The sequence below is a fragment of the Prionailurus viverrinus genome, chromosome E1 (assembly GCF_022837055.1).
Source record: "Prionailurus viverrinus isolate Anna chromosome E1, UM_Priviv_1.0, whole genome shotgun sequence".
In the NCBI taxonomy this organism is placed as follows: domain Eukaryota; kingdom Metazoa; phylum Chordata; class Mammalia; order Carnivora; family Felidae; genus Prionailurus; species Prionailurus viverrinus.
Window position 1 is genome coordinate 11,383,598 of NC_062574.1, and position 26,549 is coordinate 11,410,146.

Sequence of the window (26,549 nt, forward strand, 5' to 3'; positions counted from 1 at the left end):
CTGGTCCCCGCAGCCAACCTTAGAGCCACAGGGAGCCACGGCCTCTGCCTTGGGGGGCTGGCCCAGGCCCCAGGGCTATGCTGGGGTCTGCGGCCTCGGGCGTCACTCCTCAGCACGAGGAGAGAAGGGCTCAGACCATGTCCGCCTCCTCCGCCTACTGCCGGCAGCCTGCCCTGGGCGCGTCAGAAACGGTGGGCGCACAGCTGTCACCGGGCCCTGGCCAAGAGTCTCCTGGCTCACTGGCAGCCCCCTCAAGAGGTCGCTCTCAGTAGGCTGGCCAGTTGTTTGTCTTGGACTGTTTCTCCTGCTCAGGAACGAACGGGAATTCTGATTATTTTTTTAAAGACCAGAGAAAAGATGACATAATTCTTTATTTTTCTCTACCCTTCCCAGGGGTGGAGGAAGAATGGGGTTAGGAGGGTTCTGGGTTGAGAAATTCCCAGAAACGCTTCTGAGGCTGTCGGTCGCGTGAGTGTGCTCTCGGGCTGAGGGCTGCATCGGGAAGGACCGTCTGGGCTGGCGCGGCCCTAATCTATGATCTCGCTGCATTCCAGGTTGTCCAGCTCGTTCTGTATGTGGTCGACGTACTGATGGATCTCCTTCACGCGCCTGCGGTTCCTCATGATCTCATCCTTGTGGATCTGAGGGGTGAAACCAAAGCCCGAGGTCCTTAAGTCAGAGAACTCGCTTACGTTCTCTGAGTCCGATTTGGGGGAAAGGAAATCGTTCTTTGAAATGTGCATAGTTCCATCCGCGTTTACTTTAAAGCCTCCTCGATCCACCTATCTGTGTCTTTGAGGCAGGAGTTAGGACAGGTTAGCACGGGGGTTTTTAAAGTCTGTGGGGGCAAACGCTGTCTTCAGTGTGGAATTCTGCCATCCTTAATCCTACTTTATTTCTTTTTTTTAATTTTTTTTTTCAACGTTTATTTATTTTGGGGACAGAGAGAGACAGAGCATGAACGGGGGAGGGGCAGAGAGAGAGGGAGACACAGAATCGGAAACAGGCTCCAGGCTCCGAGCCATCAGCCCAGAGCCCGACGCGGGGCTCGAACTCCCGGACGGCGAGATCGTGACCTGGCTGAAGTCGGACGCTTAACCGACTGCGCCACCCAGGCGCCCCAATCCTACTTTATTTCTTATTGCAAAGAGTCTATGCTACCGGGGAAAGAGTTCCCCTTTCTCTCCGGCCGGTAGCTAGAGACCTGGGCACAGTGCGTACGTGACGCGCGTTCACTCACCGCGTCCACTAAGTGTGAGCACCAAGAGTTGGTCCGCGTCACCAGCTCATCTTCTCGATTGTCGATCTTCAGGAGGTGGAGGTCATGCGACGTCCCAACAGCATTAACAATCGTGTCTTTGTCGACAAAAAGCTGGTGAGCGAGAAAGGTCAAGGGAGCGTGTGTCTCGTTACCACCCCCCACCCCCACCCCGCCCTCCGCCCCGGCACAAAGAGGGCCAGAGAGAAAACCAGCTGAGTGTCCCCTGGCTAGTGGAGGCAGCTGCTCAGCGCCCAGTGGAAAACCCACCTTCGTGTCACAGCCCACCTTCCAGGGACAACGCCTCCTAGACCCGAGCAGCGGCGAATGTTATGGGGAAAGGGCCCACCATGGCGTTGACTTTGCAATGCTAGTTGGGAGTGTGTTTTCTTCAGGGAACCTCACTCAGGACGTCTGCTCTCACAGTGGTTCTCTCTTGCTTGCCCCCAAGCCTGACTCGCCTGAAACCGGCTGGTCAGGTGGGAAGCGTGAGTCTGGCTGAGGGGTCTCCAGGCTGCTCTGAGGACAGGGGGCCCCGTAAATCGATGCCTCTGTGCCCCATGTTGTCTCTCCATTGCCCCTCATGTTAGCCAGATTGAACCTTGGAGTACAGTTGGGGTCTCCTGCCTTCTTGTTCCCGACCTTGTTTTCTGCCTTCTAAAAAGTTGTCGAAAAACGGGGCGCCTGGGTGGCTCAGTCGGTTAAGCGTCCAACTTTGGCTCAGGTCATGGTCTCGCGGTTCATGGGTCCGAGCCCCGTATCGGGCTCTGTGCTGCCAACTTGGAGCCCCGAGCCTGCTTCGAATTCCGTGTCTCCCTCTCTCTCTCTGCCCCGACCCCACTTGTGCTGTCTCTCATAAAAAGTGTTTAAAAAAAATGTTTTAAAGGTTGTTGAAAATGACCACCCCTTCCCAGGCCTGGCCGGTTTTAGGTGTCCACACTATAGCTCTTGTTGAAAATCAGGTGGAATCATTTCCCAGAGTAGGGCAAGGCTTCCAAAGCCTTAGCCAACAGTTGCCCCCACTTTGAAGGAAGGTACTTTGTGTAAGGCAGGGGACCTGAATGTTCTACGTTGTAGAGCAGATAAATACTTGTTTGTTTGTTTTCTGTAATCTAGTAGTGGTTAACTTAATAGTCTCCAAAAATATGTTCTATGGAATCTTGAGATAAAAAACTTTTTCTTTGGCCGAATGCATTTGGGAAAGTCTTGCACACCCTAGGCCCCTCCTGAATTTCACAGGGCGCACAACATTTTTCCAGAGAAGGCTCTGGAAAGTATAAACCCTTTTCACTTTGTTCCTCTTGGTTTGCCAGTTTATTTGGCCACAGGCTTCTTTTCAGAGTAATGCCTGTGAACACCTTGTGGGTTGGTGGTTTTCCATAGAATCCCATGTAGAAAAGCCCGGCTAGCTGGGGCAGGGAATGGGCACCTGGGGGACCGGCTAGCACGGCTACATGGGACAAATGACAAGAAGTTATCAAGATCTTCCTCTGTGCATAGAGGCTCCCAGGCCAGACTCTGGGAAGGGCTCAAAGATGTGTACGCCCTTCCAGCCTGTCAGCTTGAGGCAGCCTGTCCTGGAGCATGTCCTGATGACCTAGAAGTAGCTACAGCCACACTCACTCATCACAAGATGTTCCTGGTGGTTTTGAAAAATGGGTCAGGGGCCCCTGGGTGGCTCAGTCTGTTAAGCTTCCAACTTTGGCCTGGGTCGTGATCTCACGGCTCATGAGTTTGAAGCCCTCATTGGGCTCTCTGATGTCTGCACAGATCCCGCTTTGGATCCTCTGTCTGCCCCCCCCCCCACCCCCACCTCCGCCTCTCCCCCTGCTTGCACTCTCTCAAAAATAAACAAACCTTATACAAAAATGGGTCATAGCAGGTCTCTAAGCCAAGGGGAGACGTCGTCCCCCCCACCCTCTGAGTTTGGATATGTAGAATATGCTTTGGGAACTGTGGAAGTAAAAGTCTGCTTAGAAACTGATGAAGTTAGAACTGGTCATGAAGAACGGTGGCATTTGTAGAATACAAACCAAAGGAATCTGGTTTAAAGAAAGGATTTTGAAATGCAAGTTGCAGGACACCTGAGTGGCTCAGTCAGTTGAGCATCCGACTTGATTTCAGCTCAGGTCATGGCCTTGCAGTTCGTGAGTTTGAGCCCGTGTCGGGCTGTGTGCTGACAGCGTGGAGCCTGCTTGGGATTCTCTCTCTCCCTCTCTCTGCTCCTCCCCTGCTTGTGCTCTTCTGTGTGCACACGTGCGCGTGTGCTCTCTCTCTCTCTCTCTCTCTCAAAATAAATAAGCAAACATTTTCAAAAATTAAAATGCAAATTGTTTCTGGACCTTGGGTGTCCTGGAGTAACTGGGGTGATGGCTGTGTCAGTTTGCCTTCTCAGAGTACTTCTTAGGGGTAGAGTATTCCAGATTCCCCTCGCGGCCCCTCGTAGCTAGACGCCACACGACTGTTCAGAGCCCCGGAGCGAGTCTGACCTCCTTCTGCCCCCTAAACGTGGCAGTGGCTCATCGCAGCACGAGGCTGAGTGCCCTCGGCCCCGGTGGAGGGGAGCAGCGGCGTGTGCTTGCTGCCACGCTGACCTCGCCATGGGGAAGCTGTGGCTCCAGCGCCCCTCCCGCCCCCTCCCTCCAGGCTTGCTCCCGGAGCACGCACGCGCCTTCTGCCTTTCCTTCCAAAGCAGTGAAGGACTTCAAAAGACAGATTTGGCCCGAACTTCGGCAAGAGCTGATCACAATCACTCAACTGGATGAGAGGAGTTTTAAAGAGATAAACAACGTCATCGTCATCGGTGGGACTTTGAGCCGTGATATGCTCACTGATAATTAGATAAGAGAAGCCAGATCCTTTCTTGGGTACGTCCCTGTCTTGCTACAGGCTCTGAATCACACTGCCTGTGTTCAGATCAACTCTACCGCTTCTACGCTGCGTGTCCTCCGGCAGGTTACTCTGCTCTCGGTGCCTCAGTTTTTTCATCTCTAAAAGGGAACCGTAATGGTACCCATTTTAGCGTGTTGATGCGGAGATTGAAAGAGCAAATACGTTGTGTGGGGCTTCTCAGACAGCTGGCCCCGGGGAGGCCCTCGGTAAATGTCAGCTGTTTGTTGTTATTGTTACTTTTTACGGTCAGGGCATCCCTTTTACCCCCCCTGCCGACAGTCCAGCCTGCTTGTTTCGGGGCCACTGAGTTTCAGGGCCCTTCTTTTTCTGTGCGTCTCAGTTATTAGGGAGGGATTTTTCGTTCCTGCACCCACGAGGTGTCACGGACCTGGGAGCCATGCCGTGAGGGAACGGCATGACCCCTCCCTCGGTGGTCCATCCGGGGGATAGCAGAGTGGGCTCTTGGGGGCAGCGTTATTCAGGGCTCAGGGAAAATGACCTCTTCTTGTGTCTGGTCAACAACAGCAGTTGGCAGGTGTTTGGGGAGGCCCCGCCCCTGTGCCACTGAGCTAGGTGTTTGTCTCTGCCCTGGACAGAGGCTGTGGGCGTCGGGACTGCCGGGCTCTGTCTGCGGGACTCAGCCAGCACCGACAGAGCGGGGCTTGGAGAACTCCCGGCACTTGGGCTGAGCTGCGGCAGCCGTGCCGGGCGCCCTCGCTGGCACCGGGGAGGTACATGCTGGAGAAGATGCCACCCCTGCCTTCCCTGCGAGCCTGTATCTGCTGTGAATGGTCACAGAAGCGAATCAACGCAAGCGCGAGAGCCTGAAATTGTAATAAGCGCTCTGACAACGACGGACGGGGTGTGTGATAGAGAGACGGAGATTCTCCAGGGAAGTGACGAGGGAAGGCCCCTCCAAGGAGCTGCCATTTGAGCAGAGAGCTGAACAAGGACGAGCCAGACACCTGGAGACCTGAGGGAAGGGCATGTCTGCTGGGTGGAATATCAAATGAAAGGAGCGAGGCGGGGAGCAAGGGCGCGAGGGGAGGAGGCCGCTGAGGCAGGCGGGCCAGGCATGAGGGTCTGGTGCACTACAGCGAAGTGCTTACTCCAAGGGTCACGGGAGGCCGTTAGAGCGTGTTGTGCAAAGGCGCAAAATGATGTGGTTTTCCAAGGCTCTCTGGCTGCCGCCTGGAGAACAGCCTGTAGGAGGGCAGTGAGGAGGCCAGCGGTCCCCGCAAAGGACAATGTGGCTTGACTGGGTGGTAAATGCAGATGAGACAAGCGCCACCACTGGACCCCAATGCAGGGGACCCAGGGAGCGCCCTAGGTGAGCAGACCCACGAGCTCTGGCTGACGGCTGATCTGGGACTACGCATCACCAAAAGTGCTGGTAGAGGGTGGGAGGGGCGACATGCCGGATCAGAAACGGTGCTGCCCATCGCAGACACTCAAGGGTTAGGAAAACCCGCGGGGGAAATCTCAGAACTTAACCTCTATTTGCAACTGCCTCTCTTGGAAACTGCCAGAAGCCCCGCAGAAACGACCTTTTGGAAACCAACCTGTCGGTAAGTTGAAACCACTTCATTATCATGAGCTCCTCTTTAGTCGGGCCCCACTGAGCACCCAAGGTTGTTCTATTTGTTGGCCTATTTCATCTGCCAACCACCCTGCCAAGGGCATCATTGTCCCTTCTGCAGGTGGGGAAGCTGAGGCTCTGGGAGGCTTTCAGGCTTACCAGAGCCACAGAGCCGGCCCCACCGCATCTGTCTGGCTTCTGTGCCAGTCAGCCTGGGGGGAGCGGTGGGGGCGGGGGAGGGGGGTGTCAGCCCCGTCCACCACCTTCTGCGGGCCCACTGTGCCAGAGCCCCGCCCACCGCAGCCACAGCCCCGCCCACAGTGCTCACAGCGCGCACATCGTAGGGCAGGTCCTCGTCGAGCTCACCCTTCAGTATCTTCTCGAGGGTATTGATGGAGATCTCCAGGAGCTTCTCGTGGTGGTGGTTCTCCAGGTCCCGGCACTGAGCCATCGTGCAGGCAAGTTAAGCAAAGGCCAGGGATCGGAGCAGACCAGGCGCGTCCCCACCCTCCGACCCTCAGACCCTCAAACCGCACGTCTGCAGACCCTCAGACGGCGGGGCCGTTTCCTCCAGGCAAGAACGGACGTTGAAGGGTGGAGGGGCACACCTGGAGGTGCCAATGCATCACCTCCTTCACAGCCAGTGGTACACATGCACGAAATCCCAGGGCCATCCTGATCCCCACTCCCCCTTCCCCCCCCCCCCCATCAACACTCACACACCTGCTCACCACTGACCCTTGGCGCTGGGTTCTCTCAGAGCCTCTCCATCCAACACCTCTCTCTCTGCCACCGCCTCCTGACTGGACAGCAAAGAGCTGGTCTTTCCGCTCTAGGCTTTTCTCCCAACAGCATCCAGCACGCTCTTAAACATAGGTAACCGGACCTCATCCCTCCCATGCTATGGCTCTCCAGGAACTTCCCCACTCTCTCTTGTGGCCTAAAGACCCCGTCTTGAAACTGGATCTCTGTGACCCATCCTTAAGGCCCTTGCACAGGCTGCCTCTTCTGCCTGGGATGTCCTCCCCATTTTTCTGCCTTGTCCCTCTGGCCCACACTCAGGTTCTCAGTGGACCCTCCCTCAGGGAGGCTCCTGGCCCTGATCTCTGTGTGGGCTGCTCACTTACTGCCTCCCTAACTCTGTCTCCTTGCACGACTGTGGACCCAGAAAGGTAGGACTAGGAGGCTACTTCTGGGGTAGAGCATAGCAGTTTGTCCCCTACACGGCAGGGCCCTGAATTCAGGTAGCAGAAAGGTTGGTCATGCCCTAAATGCTCTAACCCTGACATTTAACCTGACGATCTCATTCTAAATGATTTGTCAGTATCTGTCCCACTCCCAGGGTGTGTGTACCTGCGACGTAGGAAGCAGACAGGGATTCTGGGGTGTGGTCTCTCCGTGAACATCCCTCCTTTGAGAACAAATATGCCAGGCCTTATACTGCAATCGATGGGGCCCCACACAGCAAGCCCGGTAGGTATCCAAACCCTTACGCTAACAAGGCACCCTTGTTCTGAGAGATGGGAAACTCCCTCAGACCGTGTGGAACATTCTTTGAACATTCCAAGTAGTTGCCAAATCTCCATCTTTTGAAGGTGAGCTTTTTCTGTGGTGAAAAACTAGAGGATTTCTATTCCTCTAATGTCACAGGTCGAGATTCCCACTAAATGGGGTCCTGTGATGGGGTGGATATCATCTTGGTACAGGTATAGATCTTTCTGTACATCAGACTGGGGCTCAGGTATTTCTGGCAAAAAGTGAAGTATTCTAAAGTATGGACTTTTTGGCCATCTCTGCCAACATGTTTAGGGCCCTGGTGGCAGTGGGAGGGGGTAGGTGTGACCCCAAAGGTGGCTACCTGGAAGGGGACCACTTATTTGCATCCTGCTTAGTTGGTGAAAAAGCTTTAACCCTTCTCTGCCTTTTGTTTCAAATGCAGGTGCTGGGGCGCCTGGGTGGCTCAGTCGGTTGAGTGGCCGACTTCAGCTCAGGTCATGATCTCACAGCTCATGAGTTCGAGCCCCGCGTCGGGTTCTGTGCTGACAGCTCAGAACCTGGAGCCTGCTTCGGATTCTGTGTCTCCCTCTCTCTCTGCCCCTACCCAACTCGTGCTCTGTCTCTGTCTGTCTCTCAAAAATAAATAAACATTAAAAAAAAATAAAATAAAAAATAAAATGCAGGTGCTTCTCCTCTGGCTCCCCTGGAGGCAGGGGGAGCCCAGGTGTGGGCCAGGATAACCCCACGAGCCAGTAGCGTCTCCCCATGGAGGGTCATCTGGGAAAAGGATATAGGCTTTGGACGTTTTCAATAAAGAGTGCCACCAAGTCCATGATGTTCCTTTCAAATGTGTTTATAGTCTCCTGGAAATGATAAAGAGCACAGTTAACATGAATATTTAGACATGAACTTGACTGACCTATCATCAGAGCAAAAGTCACTCCTTAGAACTTAGCAGGTGCCTGCTTTAATCACAGACCTTCAGGGTAAAGACCAACCACCCTGACCTTCCCAGGTAGATGCCTATGAATGGCCCTCTCTCCTGACCTCTTTCTCACAGCTGCATTACTCTCCAGCCATTTCACCTTACTCACTCCCCCACAAGGTTTAATGCAAAGCTTCCTCCGGGCCTTTGCACGTGCTGGTCCCTTTGCCAGAAATACTTGTCCGGGTCCCACCCCCCGTAACCCTCACGTACACACATAGAGCTAACTCCCTTCCTTTGGGCTTCTCGATGATGGCATCTATCCATCACTTCCAGAGAAACAGGGGAGAGAGTTGCTGAGAGACTGCCTGGATCAGTATCCCAGCTCCACCACTGTGTTTAAATGTCCTTGGGGCTCAACATCCTCATCTATGAAATGGGTTTCCTTTGTAGTCCCCATCTCATGGAGTTGTGAAGTTTACATGAGTTACTTCACACGAAATGCTTTGCCAGGTGCCTTGGTGATGCTGGCTGCTGCCCCAGACCTGTCACCATCAGTGTGGCTGTCTGCATGCCTACCACCTCTCTCCGAGGCACCCTGCACTGCTGCCCCCCAGGGCTTAGCTGCCCCCCAGGGCTGAAATGGGACTTGAGTGAGGGAGCAATGGAAGAGGTGATGTGAGGCCTGCTCCCCTGTGAGCCCCAGGCCAGGTCATGCCCCTGATCTAGCACAGACTCCCGGGGCTACAGGGTGGGCCGAGGGCCCCGGGAATCTACAGCAGTCCGACCCCTGTCTGCAGGCCGAGCCAATTATACATGTTTCAAATGTGTGTGTAAACACTGTTGTAATGAATAAAAATGGGGTCGTTAGAAAGCATGACTGCACCTTAGAGCTTTTGGCTGCTTGGTGACACAAGTACGACCGACCATGTACAGATCTGGGGACTTTGGGGACGCTGCAATGGGGATCTCCCTGCATGAAAAGGCTGGGAGCCGCTGCCTAAGCCTCCCCCGCCGCTTGCGAGCTGCTTCCTGCAGCGCTTGAGCACTCCCGGCGGGAGCCGACACCTGCCATGTGACGGACGTGATGGGGAGATCTATCCCTGTCTGAGGTGTCCCTTGACATGTGAGGGATTGATCAGGCGCGATCTCTTGGCCCGACCACGGCAGCATCCAATGAGGTTTGATTCATCACAGCCTTCGGAGGCCCCGGCCTCGGCTGCCTTGTGAACACACAAGGCACTCTGGCTGCTAAGGAATTTTAGAGAGCGGCGCTCTGCATTTCCGCTGCTTCGTGCTGAATCGCAGGCTCCGCGCGCGGCCCTGAGATGCGGCAAATACGCACTGCAATGCGGAGGAGCCTTTGTTTGTCCCAGAGTGGGGGCCTACTTTGTCTTTCAAGCACCCAGATGACTCCTGCGGTCTAATCAGAAATACCTCTCCCTGCTGAGGCTCTGGGTGCTTCCAGGATAGGGGGTACATTCCAGAGGAATGAGCTCACCTCTACATGTGGGCGTGAGAATCAACTGCAATCTAAGTGACTGAAATATATTAAAAGCAAACACAGGACGGATGAGCAAAGAAAGCTTTAGTCCGCCGTGCTGAGTCACACAGCAGAGGAGCGCCTGGGAGGGCTCCAGCTAAAATACCATTCGGGGGCACCCGGGTGGCCCAGTTGGTTAAGCATCGGACTTCAGCTCAGGTCACCATCTCACCGTTGGTGAGTTCAAGCCCCGCACGGGGCTCTGTGCCGTTAGCGCAGAGCCCGTTTCAGATCTTCTGTCTCCCTCTTTCTCTGCCCCTCGCTTGCTTGCGCTGTCTCTCTCCAAAATAAAATGAACATTCAAAAAATAATTATGAAAAAAACAATAAAATAAAATACGGTTTTGCCACTGAATCCACTACGTTCTCGCAAAGGAGACTGGCAGGGCGCGATCTCATCACACCTGTGCCCCAGGGGCTCGGCCTCACCTCCAGCTGCTCTACCAACTGCATCTCCAGTGTCATGAGCATGTCGAACAGCTCAGTGATGTCCTTGCTGTGTTCCGCTACCTTCATCTCAAGGTTGGTCACTTCGGACTCATCTCGAATGGCATTTAAACTCTGGAAACAAAAGCCTGGGTTTTAGGAATCCACAACTAAGCGTAATTAGTTAATGACAGGCGGCGATCGGTTTTGTGGGTACGAATGTGAACTCTGGGCTTGGCCTGTCCACGTTCAAGTGTCGGCTCTGCCATTTGTCAGCTTTGTGGACTTGTGGAAGCTACTCACCCTCCCCATGCCTTGAGGCAGGTACAGCAGATGCCAGCACTAGTCAGTGAGCTCTCGGTCCACGTTAGCTCGGGTTTTCATTAGTGGTGGCTGGGCTGGGTGAAGGAGCAATGGCTTCAGAGTCGGGTGAACCTGAATTCGAATCCTGTCTGGGTCACTTACCAGCAATGTGACCTTGAATGAGCCACCTCCACTCTCTAAGCTTCAGTTTCCTTATGTAAAGTGGGACAGAAGTGTGTGTCACAAAGTTATGGGGATTTAGCAGTGTGTATGAACTCTTGGTTCACAGTGGGGCCTTGGCTAACAGAGTCCAATACAAGGTCCACAGCAGGCACAGGGAGACGGAGAGACACTGGAAATGTAAGACAGATCCAGTCTTTAGGAAACCAGTTGGACCCACAGAGCACCCCACTGAGCAAGGGGATGCCAGCGGTGAACAGATGCTAGGCCCCTTGGAATGAGAGGATGCTCACGGGCCGGAAAACACCCTGGGGTCCAAGCCTGGCACTGAATCCCAGACACTCACTAACAAAGGTTCTGGGGACTCGGCCATCAGGTGCACTGTCAACTTGTTTCTGTTGATATATGGTATTATTATTTTTAATGTTTATTTTTGAGAGAGAGAGAGAGAGAGCAAGGGAGGGACAGAGAGAGGCGGGGAGGAACAGAATCCGACGCAGGCTCCAGGCTCTGAGCTGTCTGCACAGACAGCTTGAAATCACAAACCGTGAGATCACGACCTGAGCCGAAATTGGACGCTTAACCAACTGAGCCACCCAGGTGCCCTGATGTATGGTATTAGTTGGGAAGGAGGACAGAGTACCTTGGCACGATTCGGTGCGATGAATGATATTTATAATAATGGTTACCCCGTCTGGAGAAAAATGAGGTTCAATCCCTACCTCGAACCTTACATGAAAACAAATTTCCCACAGAGTGAAGATTTAAACATACAAAGTGAAGCCATACAGTCCTAGAAGGAAAAATAGACAGACTTTAATAAATAATCTCAGAGTGGAGAAGTCCTTTCTAAGTATAACCAGAAAAAAGACTGATAGGTTGTACTACATAAAATGTGTAGAAATTTTGAATAGCAAAAGCACCATAGCCAAAAAAACGACACGATAAACAACAAAGTGGGAAACATATTTGCAACTCATTTCACTGACACAGGGCTAATTTCTCAATCTATAAAGAGCTTGTACAAAGTAATGATTTCTTTTTAAAGAAAGAGATATAGATCAAAAAACAGAAAAAAATGGATTAGGGCATATTAGAAGAACAAAGAGTTCACAGAAAAAGAAATAAAAATGTTTAGAGGAACCTGGGCGGTTCAGTCGGTTGAGTGTCTGACTCTTGATTTCGGCTCAGGTCACGATCTCATGGTTCGTGAGTTCGAGCCCTGCATTGGGTTCTGCGCTGGCAATGTGGAGCCTGCTTGGGATTCTCTCTCTCCTTCTCTCTCTCTCTCTCAAGATAAATACACTAAAAAAAAAAAAAAAAAAAAAAAGAAACACAAATGTTTATAAAACATGCAATGCTTATCCTCACTTAAGGGAAAATAAACACATGCTCCAAGTGTGCCAGACTGGCAGAGACGAGGAAGCCTGAGAGCACCGGTCTGACAAAGAGCAGGCCGAGGGGCAGAAGCCACGGCCTCCGCGGAGCACGGCTGAGCAGTAACTGGTAAGAGCAGCAATACCCAGGTCTACCTCTGGGACTTCATCCTACAGATCAGACTCGCGCCAACTTACCCACTGCAACACTGCTTGAAAGAGCGAAAGAATGGAAAAAAATGAATTGTCCGTCAGCAGGGACTGGGTTAATAAATCATGGCTCATCCGTGCAATGAGAGATGTTACAACTATTTTTTTTTATTTTTTTTTAACGTTTATTTTTGAGACAGGGAGAGACAGCATGAATGGGGGAGGGTCAGAGAGAGAGGGAGACACAGAATTTGAAACAGGCTCCAGGCTCTGAGCTGTCAGCACAGAGCCTGACGCGGGGCTTGAACTCACGGACCGCGAGATCATGACCTGAGCCGAAGTCGGATGCTTAACCGACTGAGCCACCCAGGCGCCCCGAGATGTTACAACTATTAAAAAAGAAGGCGATTCGAGTTTTGGAAGGATCTCTAAGATGCATAGATAAAAAAGCAAAGGGCAAAACAGCATGGTACACTTTCATCACACACACACACACACACACACACACACACACACACACACACAGAAAGGTTAGACTGACTGTACCCAACCCCCATCTACATTTGTCATTCTGTGCCCATGCTTAGACATGCATTACCTATCTAGAGACTGCCTGTCACAATTTTACGCCTGCTCTGCTTCCCACCTGTCCCCCCCCCCACCCCCCACAGTTCTGGGAGGCGGTTACGTCCATTTCTCTAATGAGGAAACGGAAGCCAGCAGAGGGTCACCAGTGAGGGGTCCATGTGAGCATTCTGCTGACCCACTGACCCCAAGCCGTGCCCCGTTGGGCACCAGGAGGAGGCGCTGAAGGAGCCCTGGTCTAGTGGGCGTGGCAGGAGGAGGATAGGACAAGATCAAGAGGTCCCATGAGGAAAGAGAACTGGGGCCTCAGGCCGACAGAGTCCTGTGAACTTCTAAGACAGCGGGCTCAGCTTGGGCTAGGCAGGAGGCACCTAGGAAGCTCTGGAAAATCCCAGTGCCGTGCCGCACCCCCTGAGCTGGGGCGTCAGCCCCAGCCCCGTGGGGTCCCTGTGGATTCTGGTGTGTGGGCTGCATGAAACCACTGCTCTAGGCTCTAGGAGAGGGGCGCTCAGGGTAGTCTGCTCATCCCAGGCAGCCTTTGAGGGTGTCGCCATTATGGGGGCCGTGGGGCCCGGTGCCTCAGAAGCCGGGGGAGCCAGCCTGCTCCGAAGAACTACCCCCTGAACGTTAGGAAGTCAGGCTTGGCGCCAGCAAGAGCACAGCACTGGCGGTAGCCTGGTCCAGGTCCTGCTTCTCCAGGGGGATGTGTTGCTGAGGGGGCCGGGCCCAGGCCTGGGAGGAGCCTGCTGGCTGGCATCCAGGCCTCCCAAACCCAGCGGCTGCAGGCACCAGATAAGAAATGTCATGGAGGGGGCGCCAGGGTGGCTCAGTCGACTAAGCGTCTGACTTCAGCTCAGGTCATGATCTCACAGTTCATGAGTTAGAACCCTGCGTCACGCTCTGTGCTGCCAGCTCAGAGCCTGGAGCCTGCTTCGGATTCTGTGTCTCCCCGCCTCTCTCTCTGCCCCTCCCCGACTCGTGCTCTGTCTCTGTCTCTCTCGAAATAAATAAACATTTAAAAAGAAGAAGAAGAAGAAGAAGAAGAAGAAGAAGAAGAAGAAAAAAGAAACCTCAGGGAGGATGTGCTGGACAGGGTCCAGGAAGACTGGAGACGTGGCCTGTCCAGAGGGGACAACTGCCACTGAGGCCCTGCTGACAAGTGCCTCCACAGAAGCTGGCAACCACAATTTTTCTGTGAAATCTTCCCATTTTTAACGTCAGCAGGATGTTCAAAACGTTTTAAAATCCTCTGCAGGCCAAATAAAACACATATGTGAGCCAAACGTGTTCTTCTGCTGACAGGCTTGAACTTCTGGGTGAATGCAGTCACACCCCACCCTAAAACATAAGGAGGAGGGTCTTGAGGGTTAAGTCGCGCAGAATGTGAGGTCGTTGGTGAGGCCGATGAGACGAGACCGGGGACCGGGGAGTGAGGAGGGCCGGGAAGTGTCTGGGAGCTCATCGCCAACCCTATTATATCTGAACGTGCATTACCTGGGGATTTTGCTTGACCTTAAACTAAGAGTTCTCAACCTGACGGTGCTTCGTGGGTTCCTTGAAGCCCCTGACACTGCAGGCGAGTGCCCACATACTCGGTGTATGTGGACAATTTTTTGAGGAGAAAGAAAGTCCATAGCTTTCCTTAGAGTCTCACGAAGATCTGTGACTTAGAACAAGAACCCATCTTTAAAAACAATGCTAACTAGGGGCACCCGGGTGGCTCAGTGGGTTGAACATCTCTGGCTTCGGCTCAGGTCATGATCTGCAGGTTGGGGAGTTGGAGGCCCGCATCGAGCTCGCTGCCGTCAGCCTGTCCGCGCAGAGCCCACTTCCGATCCTCTGTCTCTCCTCGCTCTGCCCCTCCCCCACTTGCACTCTCTCAAAAATAAACATTAAATAAAATAAACATGATGCTAACGAAAAGAAGCAAGTCCCACCAAGCGCACATGGCCCTGAGTGGCCTGGGTCCAGCAGGTCCCGAACGACCGAGGCCTGCTCGCTCAGGTGGAATGCCCTTCCTCCACCACCCCTGGCTCATTTCTCTTTGTCCTGTGAGCCTCAGCCTGAGTTAAGGTCCCTCCAGCAACTCCCAGAGGCTCCCTGGGCTCCCCTCCAGTGTCGTACTGATCACCGCAGTGGGGAGGGCCCGGGTCTGCACCCCACACCACATGGGAGCTCGCCGAGGGCAGGAGCCACGGTCAGCATTGGTCTGGCTGCCCAGAGCCAGGCACCGAGCGGAGGCTCAGAAAATGTCTGCTAAATGAACGAATGAACCAAAGCAAAGTAGCAGTTCTTGAGGTTGCTAATAACAGGAGCGACAACGCGAACACCATTGTTGACAGTAAGGATGACACCGCCTTAGCCCCCAGGGGCGTTTTAGGTGAAGGGGACCCACAGGCATCACCCTGGGCTCAGCTCTGGCATGGTGCTGGAGTTGTGGTTGGTGGCACCGGTGGAAGGCTAAACCCTTGGCTCTGCCACTGAGCTGGGTGATTTCTGGCAAACGGGGACAGTGACCGCGGGTCTTAGGGGTCGTCAGAGGTAGAGGGTGTGCAGCCCCTCCAGTGGGGCCAGGCCCGCGGGGTGGGGTCAGCATCTGGAGCAGGAAGCAGGGAGGGGACACGGGAGGGGCAGAGCCTACCATCAAGTGCGTCTCCTCGAACTTGGCAATCCTGCGTTTACCCTGCTCCCGGTTTTCCTGGATGGCCTCCTGGACACACTCATTGAAGGTGTCAAGCTCCACTCTGCGCTTCTCCTGCTGTTTCAGGCCATATTCGAAGATGTTCAGGCAGATGATGACGAATTTGTCCTTGTAGGTGAGGCCGTTAAGGAAGCTATCTTGGGGGCAGGCTGCTGGGAGGATGCAGGTCGAGGGTGGTGGCAGCTCCTGGCACAGGGCCGGGAGTTGAGATTTGGAGTCTAATGTGGTGCTGGGGCATCCCTATCCTCACCGTGAGGGACTGGTCTCGGGAAGGAGGCAGGGGCCATGGGGGGACGCTACAGAGCAGAAGAGAGACATGCTAAGAAAGGCCCCAGGAGAGGCATCCTGGGCACCCAAAGGGGCCGGGGAGGGGCTGGGAGCGCAGGCGGAGCCAGCCCCAGCCAGCGAGCTGGGCAGTGTATGTTTCTGTCTCTGCCGTGATATCTAGGGGGCCTTTGTTGGGCTCCTGTCTTTGTGCTCAGCTGTTGCAGGGGCGCCGAGGGAGCCTACGAAGGTCAGGGGACCACAGGCTGGACGCAGAGAGGTCCGGGTTCAAGTCCTGGCTCTGCTGCTCCTCCTCTCTGGCAAGCCACTTCACCTGCCTGGACTTGGGCTTCCTCACCTGCAGCATGGAGTCCTTGAGGTCAGGCAGGCGCTACGGCCCAGATGTGAGCCCAGGTCACCCAGCTGGGGGATGGCAGAGCCAGGCCGGGAGCCCGTCTGTCTGGCCTAGAGCCCTGATTGTCACCTTCTGCTTTGCCTCACACCCTCTCCATCCCCTCCCCCACCCTTTCCAAAATGTTGAGTTTTTAAGAGAAAGTTTCTTTCTACCCAGTGATAGCGGCTCCACAGACGTACTGTGTGACTCGTTGCCAGTCTCAGCGCTAATTCAGTCTGTTGTGAGTCTAACCTGAGTCCCTCAACGTATAGTTTATGTCAACTGAGGTCATCATGGCTTTGGCCATGACAAGTGCCAGTCACAGCCTCTGGGCTCCAGCTGACTGGAGGAAAGGATGCCGGCTCTTAGAGCGACACACAAGGGCTCAAATCCCAGCTTCTAACTGCATGACCTTGGACAAGTCAACCTCTCCAAGTTTAGCTTCTCCAATTATAAAATGGGATTAATATAATAACAGCACCCATCTGCTGGGCAGTTGGGAAACTATAAACACTGTATGCAAAGCTCACAGCAAGAGACTATAAGTACTACAGATTAGCGCCATAGACCCACACTTCAGTTTTCCCTCTTTGACAACCTGCCTTGTCGAGCACAGCGAACCCCGTGCCATGCTGTGCGTCCCCTGAAATCCAGGCAGCGTTTCCCCGCGCCACTCAGCTGACCTCTTGGGTTCTCCACTGCCTCTTGGGTACATGGCTGTGAAGGAGGGGTTTTATCTTCCAGGGTTTCACAAGAGAAATGGGGAAACCGAGGCCCAGAGCAGAAGGGGGACCTGCCCCCGGCAGGCTGGTGGTGTGGGGCCCGGGCTCTGCCAGGGGAGGTGACCATGAACTTGGAAGGATATGCCTGAAGGAGCTCGCTGACGCCGGGAAGGTGGGCCAGCTTGTTGCCCTCTACGTCCTCAGCGTACATGCTGTCAAACAGGAAGGAGCCGTTCAGGTGCTCGACGAACGCGGCCTGCAGTCAGAAACACAGCAGGGCTTGGGGGACGCTGATCCACTGGCAAGGGCTCCGTGGGTGGGGCCCTGTGCTGGGCGCTGGGGTCAGTGGACACTTTGCAGAGGGTGGGGGAGGGCACGCTACCCTTGGGCTTTAGCCCTCCAGGAGGACAGGGAAGGCACGCCGGGCCAAGGGCCTGGCACACGCGGAGGTCCAGAGGCATCAACTGAAGGTTGCACGAGGCTCAGTGTGCCTGGAGGAAGGGGTGCGGGTTGTGGGGCAGAGTGGGTCCGGGGCCGTGCCGGGGAAGGACTTCAACCTTCCTGGCTGCCCGTGGAACTGCCCTTTTCTTAAAAGGAGCTCCTCCCTCAGATTGTTTCCCTAGGCCCTCGTGCTGGACCTGGCAGGCTGGCAAGGAGACAAGGCAGGTGGCATCCGGGCTGAGACAGAGCTGGCTCTGTGGCGAGCAGAGCAAGGAGGGGACAGGGCGGGACAGGGCGCTGGCCTGTGGGTGATGTACATGCTCTGTCACAGCCAGGAGAGGCCACACGGCGTATGTTCGCCTTCAAGAGCGGTTCTTGGGGCCTGGGCCCTGCTGGCTTTGATCCAGCTGGGCCCGTACCCTGTGGCTGGCATCTTGGAGCCAGGGCAGGGGGAGGTGGGCGGCAGGGCTCCTCCCGACAGAATGTACCTTGTGCTCCTCCAGCTCCTCCCGCTGGGCCCGCTCATCATCCAGCTGGGCCTGAATCACGTTCTCTCGCTGCTTCAGCTCGTCGATGCCATACTGGTGTTTGATCTCTGCCAGCTCCTTCTGAGGGGGGGATGGGAAGGGGCACTGTTACTGAGGCATGTTTGGTCCCTCCCTCCCGGCCATGCCGGCCTCTGCCATCCCGCGGCCTCTCTAGCGGGGGTGGGGGTGTGGACAGTCTCCTAGTGAAGGCTGTGTGGGCAAGGATGGCTTGCTTCCTCCTGGCCTTTTCCAAGTATGCTGAGTCTAAGGGAAATGAGGGGAAGGACCAACAGCATGGGGGGAAGGCAGCACAGGCAGGCGGTGGGGATCAGGGCCACGTCCCGGACGGGTGCACATGCCCAGAGCAGGTGCTCCCGCTCTCTTCCAGGGATGCACGATGGGAAACAGGTAAAGTGAGTTACCCGAGTCACAGGCCTGGTCTCAAGGGCCTCGGACCTTGGCTCTGTGCCCTGCCACCTCCTGGCTCTCCTCCCAGCCCTCCTGCTCATCCCCTTATACCCAGCGGGCACTGCTGGAGCCTGTAGGGCTCAGTCCTCACCCTTCTCGCCTCACTCGACACACCCCAGGTGATTTCACCTGTGCTAAGGTCAAGTGCAAGCACGTCCAATGGCTCCACCCTCAGACAACATGCGGGTCTTTACCTTCAGCCCAGACCCTACCTTTGAGAGCCTCTCTCCCCTAGCTGCCTTGAGAACACTGCCCCCTCACCATGTACAAGATGGACTTCTGTCCTCCCATGGTTCCACTGAGGTGAGTGGCCCCCCCAGCCATCCAGCACCCCGGCCGGAGACCCGGGACACATGTGGGACCCTCCCTCCTCCAGCAGACCCAGGCTGTGCCCTGGCCTGTCTGTGCTAGCTCCTAATCCTATCTCACCATCCTTTCTCTCTGGCATCGACCCCTGCCTCAGCCTCCTAGTTGGCCTCCCCCCGTGCAGCCTGTCCCCTCACCCAGTCTGTCCACTGCTCCCGAGCAAAAAGCCAGAGAAACCTCTGTTAAACGCAAACCCAATCTCGTAGGTCCCTTGCCTGCCCTGTAGGAATTCCTCTTGGCCGTAGGGTAATGACAAGCTCCTGCTGTGGCCTGCGAGGCCTGCCTGCCACCCTCTCTCTCCAGCTCTCTGAGCGCCAGCCATTGGCTCCCTCGCTGCACTGCCTCCTGCCACAGGCCTTTACATGTGCTCTGTCCTAACCCTAGCCCTTCACCAGCCAACTCCTGCTCATCCTACGCTTCAAACCACCAACCCCCGCCTTGTACACCTCCTGGTATTTTCACGTATCTGTGAGAGGATCTGTCTCTGTGCGTTGGCACCACAAAGGAAGGTAAGGGCTTCCTCGGAGTCTGTTCGATTCCAGATACTGAGCTTCCTTTCGGCTCTCCTCCTGTGCTGCCTGAAGGCCATCCCGTCTTACTCCTGAACGTGATGCGAGTATAGGTATCATTATAGTTTTGTGCCTTAACTTGGGCCTTGGCTGCAAATAGCTTATATTGCACAGCTGAAATCCTTCTAAAGAATTATTATTCATTGAGCTGTATGCTTATATTGTTTTCTTACATATTCATACTTTATTTTTAAAATATTTTTAATTCTTTTTTTAAAACTTTTTAATGTTTATTTATGAGAGCGAGCAAGGGAGAGAGAGAGGAAGAGAGACAGAGCATGAGTGGGGGAGAGGCAGAGAGAGAAGGAGACACAGAATCCCAAGCAGGCTCCAAGCTCTGAAATGTCAGCACAGAGCCTGATGTGGGGCTCAAACCCACGAACCATGAGATCATGACCTGAGTTGAAGTTGGGAGCTTAACTGACTGAGCCACCAAGGTGCCCTTATTTTTAAAATATTTTTAAAATGTTTATCTATTTATTTTGAGAGAGAGAGAGAGAGAGAGAGAGAAGGGGTGGGGAAGAGAGAGGGAGAGAGAGAAAGAATCTCAAGCAGGCTCCGTACCGCCAGCTCAGAGCCCGATATGGGGCTTGACCCCACAAACTGTGAGATCATGACCTGAGCTGAAATCAAAGAGTCAGACATTTGACTGACTGAGCCACCCAGGTACCCCTACATATTTATACTTTAATAAGGAAATTTAAATTTTTATTTTTTTAAGTTAATTTATTTTTGAGACAGAGAGAGAGAGAAAGGATGAGTTGGGGAGAGGCAGAGAGAGAGAGGGAGAGAGACAATCCCAAGCAGGCTCCACTCTATCAGCATGGAGCCTAATGTGGGGCTTAAACCCACAAACGTTAGATCATGACCTGAACCAAAGTCGGATGCTTAACTGACTGAGCCACCCAGGTGTCCCAAATTTTTAAAAGTCTCTAGTTTCCGGGCCACCCTTTCTTCTCCATTCCCACAGCCCTGCCTTCTCCCTCTCTCCCTCCCCCCTCCCCCACCTCATCCCACATCTCTTCTCTATATCCTCTGTCTCCCAGATTCCTGAACTGTGGACCACATCAAGAATTCTGCTGAGAACCGCTCAGGGTTCCCCATGGGCCCCCACCTTCAATCGGAGAACCCTTAAACCCCAGCAGGGCCCTGCTGATTGACCCCTGCCTCCCCTGCCTGTCTCCCCACCTCCCCACACAAAGCCCCTCAAGCTCATAGCACCTGCCCATTCCATGTGGTTTGTGGGGGACTGTCCTCTGTTCCTCAGGGCTGGATTGAGGGGAGGGCCAGCCTTCAGGCACAGTCCAGGGCCTCGACTTAAAAGGGGCCTGATGAAAACAGGGGGAGAGCTCCACAGAGCTGAGAGGCACCTCAAGAGCCTGCCCTTGAACCTCTGTCCTCCCACAGTCCCGCTGAGGTGAGCGGCCCCCCAGTCATCCAGCACCCCGGCCGGAGACCCAGGGAACATCCTGGACCCTCCCCTGGTTGGCCTGTATCTGGGCCCAGCTGTTCCGCTGCCCAAGCCCTACAGCACCAAGAGGCCAGGAGCTTGGGGCAGGCTATGGCTGGCCTCAGGGCAGGCAGTAGTGTGACAGGGAAGTTTCGAGTGCCCCTGCTTTGCAGAACTCTGCTCTTAGAGCCTTTTACTCATTATTTATCTTGATGCATCTAGGCAAGTCTCTGAATCATGAAAGGAGCCTTTGTTTCGCTGTGGCACAACAGGGATGTCCAGACTGGGTTGTCTGCCCTTTATGGAAGCTTCTGGGGACTGAGGAGAGAATGCTTGGGGAGGGGCTTTGGAACTGTGCAGTGTCAGGCTGTCCCCTGGTTCTACAACGGACTTTGAAACCTACCCCAACAGCTCTCTGGCCCATTCCAAGCATCGGAGCCTGTGATGACTTCCAAACTATTATCTACATGAAGCAAAAAAATACTTGGGAGTATTAGAATTCGAGTCTCAGCTTTTGGTGCTGTCACGGGAAGCAGAGAAAGCCACGGTCCTCAGAGGGGCACCTCTCTGACCTCACCCTATCTCTGTGGACCTCCCAGGAAAGCACTGGCAAGCAGAGGGCTCCACACTTGGAAGGTAGCCCTGTCCACCTGGGCGCTGGGGCTCTGCAACACGGTCCAGGCCAGGCAGGGTCAGCCTTCAGACCTGTGGACGAGTCCTCCCTGCTCCTGCTGGGCTCTCCCAGGTGCTCCCCATCACCTCAGTGCCCCCAAGCCCAGGCTCCTTTCTCTCAGGAAGGCACCAGCTTCCCGCGAGAAGGAGCAGGCAGGTCAAACAGTCCCGTGGTCTCCGTAGCATCCAACATGCAGGGACATCCGTTTCTGCCACCAAAGGCCTAAGGTATTGGGCCAGGTTCTTTCCTTCCAGTGGGGAAGGCACCCAGAGAAGGATCACACTGCAAAGAGCAAGGGGTGAGCGAAAGGGGGCAGCTCATAGCAGGGGGACAGGAACGCGGCAGCCGTGGACAGACCAGGTGGTAGGTCTGTCCTACCACCTGGAAGGGCCCTCCTCACTGGGTTCTGCTGCCAGGCTGCCTGGCTCCGGCTCCCGGCCCAACCACCACTGGCTGCGAGCTCCCCGGCGAGGCATCTCACTGGTGCCAGCCCTCGGTTGGCCAGCTGAGGGCAAGAGCAGGCCTCCCCCGCCCCCCGGCAGGCTGTAGTGAAAGCGACATCAAACAGCAACGTGTGCGTGGCGAACGCGTATGGGAGGACAGTTAGCTGTTCTATTGCTCCCGGGTTCTGCCACGAGCCGCTGATGCTAACTGCTGGCCCTCGCTTGGTGTCCCCAGCTTCTTCATTCAGAATACCAGAAAGTGCCAGGTGGCTGGACGTGGCCTGGAGGCAACACATGGAGGGACCTGGCCACCGTGAGCAGGCACTGAACGGCTAGCATGAGGGTCCTGCTGGAATGGTGCCCACGGGGGCAGGTCGAAGGAGTTAGACCTCAGAGGGGCTCTGCCCCAGCGCCCTTTTCCGTGCAGTCTGGAGGGCCTGAAGACGGACTCACAGAGCCAGGAGACCCAGAGGAAGACACTTGCCATGTGGTCGTCGATGCGCCGGAAGTCCAGGTACACGAGGTCAGGAAGGTAGGCACAGATGAACATCTTGTAATCCTCCTCCTCCGCGATGGGGTTTCCAGAGAGGCTGAGCGTCCGCAGGTCCTTGAACCGCCGCAGGTAGATGATCTGGGGGGGAAGAGGGGAGAGTAACCCATCTTCCTGGCTGCCGCAGAGCAGAAAACACCTCCAGCGGCCTCTCCCCTCGTCGCTCTGCCAGGGTCTGTGGCCTGGCCCGCGACACCCTCCACGCTGCCTGGGTGACAAGCAGGCGGGGACGGGGGGGGGGGGGGGGGGGCGGGTTCCAGGCTGGACGGCTGTCCTGATCAGCAGGCTTGGGTTCAAAGCCCAGCTGTGGGACCTTGGGCAAGTTGCCTAACATCTGTGAGCCTCTGTTCCCTCATCTGTAAGATGGGCATAAGGGTGCTATTATGTGTGCCACAGGTGTTCCAAGGACCAAAGGAAATGAGCTACGAGAAACATTGAGAAGCGTGCCTCCTGCCTACTCCGTAAAGGGTGGTAGTTGTTGCTGCTGTCGTTACTGCTGGTCCCCCAGAACAAGCGCGCTTTTCCACCGTGAACTCTGTGGAAGGGCCAGATCTCTTAAATTAAATGGAACCCAATTTGTAGTTAACCTTGGATTAGCTGGATGACACTGGGACATTCGCTACCTGCCATTTAGTCTTCCTCTGCTCCATTTTTAGGTAAGTGGGGGAAAAGTCAACAAGAGAGCTACTGTTTCATTTGAGAGCATTTTTCTGCACACCAGACGCTGGACGGTGCAAAAGGTGGGGAAGGAGCCAAGCATGCTTTTCCGGAGGGTTCCTCCCAGTCATCTGTTTGTGCAACAGGATTAAGCACCTACCAGGCCTCCGAGGCAGTGCTAGACCCCGGGGCTGCAGCGGCAACAAAGCTCACGTGGTCCCCACCCTTAGAGCAAGGGCTCACATTCTACTGGCAGGGACCAGGAATGCTTTAAAGAGTAAATAAAATCATTACTGTTGGGGGTAAGTGCTGTAAGAATGCAAAGATGGAGGGGCGCCTGGGTGGCTCAGTCGGTTAAGTGTCCAACTTCGGCTCACGTCATGATCTCGCGGTTTGTGAGTTCGAGCCCCGTGTCAGAGCCTGGAGCCTGCTTCGGATTCTCTGTCTCCCCCTCTCTCTGCTCCTCCCATGCTCGTGCTCTGTCTCCCCGTCTCTCAATAATAAATTAAAAAAAAAAAAAAGAATATAAAAATGGGGCATGAGAGAAAATAACAGGGAGCCCTCTTTCAGTCAGGCCAAACGCCCCACTTCCAGTAGGTCCTCACCTCAGCAAATATTTGTGAAGTGAGCATGGGGCTCAGGGAAAGAGGTTCAAGTACGGACTGGTAGCCACCGATGGGCTCAGTGCGGTGTTTAAACATGATCAAATCTCTGGTAGAATAATCTGGATTTCTGGTTTTTCTAGGAAAAGGGGACGATCTGGAAGGCTAAGGCTGCATTCCCCTCCCCCACCACCCCAGATGACAGACCCTTCTCCCCCACCCCCAGCTACTGCAATGCCCTCGGGCGCCCAGACCCAGGGTCTGCCCTGGGCCAGAGGCCAGCAGGAGCGGCCAGAGCAGCCACTCCAGACCTGGCGCCCGCCGCCCCTGAGTACTCACGTTCATCATGTGGCTGATCTCGTTGTTGCCCAGCGACAACACCTGTAGCTTGACGAGGGCATCCAGAGAGTCAATCTTGGAGATCCGGTTGTTGGACAAGCTCAGGTCCTCCAGGTTCACCAGTGTGTCCAGCCCCTCAATGGCCTCGATGTTGTTGAAGGACAGGTCTGGAAGGAAGAGGGCTGTGAGGGTCCACTGGTTGGGGTTAGGGGTGGGACTGTCTTGGGACAAACCCATCGGGGCTACCTATGCTCTGGGAGCCAGCACCAAGCTGTCAGGCCGGTAACTGACTCACTGACTGACTCACTGACAGTCTTCTAGAAGCCATGCACGGATTCTTTCCTACTGTCTCAAACTTTTACCACCCTCTCCAACTCTGCCACTTGTCTTCCTGGCTGGGCACATGTGGCCAAATACTCAAGTCTGTGCTCTGTTGTCTGGGATGGAAATGATGAATGGGAGGTCCACAATGGTGCATCCTGGAGCAGGAGGAGACAGTCTGGAGGGCCTCCTTCCCTCACATCTATGGGCATTTTCATAATAATACCACCTGTCTGCTTAGCGCTTCCCAGTTTATCAAGTGCTTATGAGTAAGTCTTCTGACAACAGCCCTGAGTGGCAGCTTGGGATTTCTCTCCCCGTTTGAGCATTGGGAAGCTGAAGCTCAGAAAGGCTCAGTGATCTGCCCAAAGCCACACAGCTAACCATGGTGGTGCCAGAGTCCATCCAGGGCTCCTCCCAGGACATGCGGCAGGCCAGGACCCTCCAGCTACATCCCAGCTGACTCAGGTCCTCCAAAATCCCAACCCCGACCTGAGCTGAGGTGCCAGGCCCTCCGTGGCCCAAGTTTCACATCCCGGGAAATAAAACTGCTCTTTTCCCACCGTGCTTTTCCGGGATCGGTTGGGGTTGGAGTTGCAACTCTGTCCTGTAATACCAAGGGCCCAGAGGCCTAAACTAGGAATTTTTCATGAGCTCGGAAATATGCTCATGATAGCTGCAGGCCATCACGTTTTAACGGTGATTTGGGAAGTCGGTTTGTCCACACCTGAATTTAGCCTCCTTGGCGTATCAGGAGACGCTCACTGGCTGACAGTTGAGACTAATGGTAACTTATCGTCCCTTTCTTTTTTTTTTTTTCTTTTTAATGTTTATTTATTTTTGAGAGAGAGAGAGCGTGAGCTGGGGAGGGGCAGAAAGGGAGGGAGACACAGCGTCCAAAGCAGGCTCCAAGCTATCAGCACAGAGCCTGATGTGGGGCTCGAACTCACAAACTGGGAGCTCATGACCTGAACCAAAGTTGGATGCTTAACCGACTGAGCCACCCAAGCACCCCCTTATCGTCCCTTTCTAAGCGTGTCATCTTATCTGATGCTCACAACATAGGCCTCATCTTCTGCGTTTGGTGGAGGAAAACCAAGATTCAAGGGGCCTGGGGGTATATGCCCAACATCACCCAGCACATAGAGAAGCTGAGGTTCAGAAGGCTCCAGGAACTGGTGTAGAGTCAGTACGTGAGCAGAGCTGAGGCTTGAACTGCAGTCTGCGAGATGCCAAGAACACAGTTCTGTTCTTCAGAGGCTGGGCCTGGCCCACTAGAACTGGCTGCGTGCTGGTAAATGTTTAACCGGGGCGGGGGGCGGGGCAGGGTTTGGCAGAGGCGGGGAGGCCCTGAATCGCAGTGCTTGCCCATTTCTGTGGTGTAAATCCTCCCATCGTGGCCAATTTCAAGCTACCGGCTTGACATCCCTGAAGGCGCAGTTGGGACTAGTCGTGCGTAATCAGCTTTGGAGAGCCAGTCCTGGCTGGCTCCGGTACAGCCTCAGCCCTGGGACAGCTGATGTGGCACGCCACCAGCAGGGCCTCGCGTGAGGCGGGGGCTTGCTGAACAGTGGGAGACACCGTCTGCCCCACCCCCTGCACCCCGGGGACCCAGATCTTCCTGGCTGTGGTTGGGTCCCTGGGTGACTAACGCTGTGACTGACAAAGGCCAGCGTCTCTCAGGGGGATGACCTGACCTCTTACCAGAAATGTCCCCCCTGTTCTCTCACTCCCATAGTATCACAGGAGTACTGCACGGGGGCCCATGACACTTGTTTTAGGTCTGAGAGATAGATGGGCCTGGTGGCTCTCTCTTGAAAGCACGGCACTCAGACAGCTGGTACCTGGCAGGTGTTCCAGAGGGGGCGTGGCTCAGGGTCGGGGCTGGCCCGGCACCCTCTTATCCCTCTCATCTCCTACAGAGAAGATGCCTCCTGGCAATGCCAAGGAGGCGGGCTGCCAAGACCAGACTCGGCATTAATGGGTGCTGGGGTGCCAGGAGGGGTTGCCTGGGGCAAAAGACCCGGGCCCAGCTGTCAGGAGACCTGGCTGTGGTTTGCCTCCGCTGCCTGTAACGTGTGACCCCGTCGGGTCCGTCAGCCGCCCAGCGTCAGCTGCTGCATCTGTACCTGCAAAATGGCAACGTAATCCTGTCTGTGGGGCTGCTGTGGGCTGGTGACTGTCGGGGCCACTGTAGCTGAGAGTGTTTTGTAAATTCGGATGTGTGCCGATGCCCCGGGTTGCCCGTTGTCGGGAGCGGCCTGACCAGGCGGAGGGAGCATGGGCTTCGGGGTCACACAGATACGGGCTTGTGTGGCAGCTCCGCTGGAGCTTTGGGCAAGTGCCTTG

General features: G+C 54.9%; 1 protein-coding gene across 3 annotated transcripts in view; it reads right to left on the minus strand.

Moving 5' to 3' along the window:
- Positions 1-352: 352 nt before the first annotated feature.
- The window catches only part of DRC3 (dynein regulatory complex subunit 3), a 34,589-nt gene continuing 8,392 nt past the window's right edge, over positions 353-26,549 (minus strand). For 2 of the 3 annotated variants that reach the window (XM_047833914.1, XM_047833915.1), the window contains exons 5-14: positions 23,880-24,046; positions 22,216-22,362; positions 17,724-17,843; positions 16,938-17,050; positions 15,355-15,529; positions 10,123-10,254; positions 8,019-8,089; positions 6,058-6,181; positions 1,241-1,372; positions 353-641 (exon numbers count right to left, since the gene is read on the minus strand). In XM_047833914.1, the coding sequence (XP_047689870.1) occupies positions 528-641; positions 1,241-1,372; positions 6,058-6,181; positions 8,019-8,089; positions 10,123-10,254; positions 15,355-15,529; positions 16,938-17,050; positions 17,724-17,843; positions 22,216-22,362; positions 23,880-24,046 (1,295 nt within the window). In that variant the 3' untranslated portion in view covers positions 353-527. The remainder of the gene's footprint in view (positions 642-1,240; positions 1,373-6,057; positions 6,182-8,018; positions 8,090-10,122; positions 10,255-15,354; positions 15,530-16,937; positions 17,051-17,723; positions 17,844-22,215; positions 22,363-23,879; positions 24,047-26,549) is intronic. The other variant, XR_007147057.1, reaches the window with a different exon arrangement.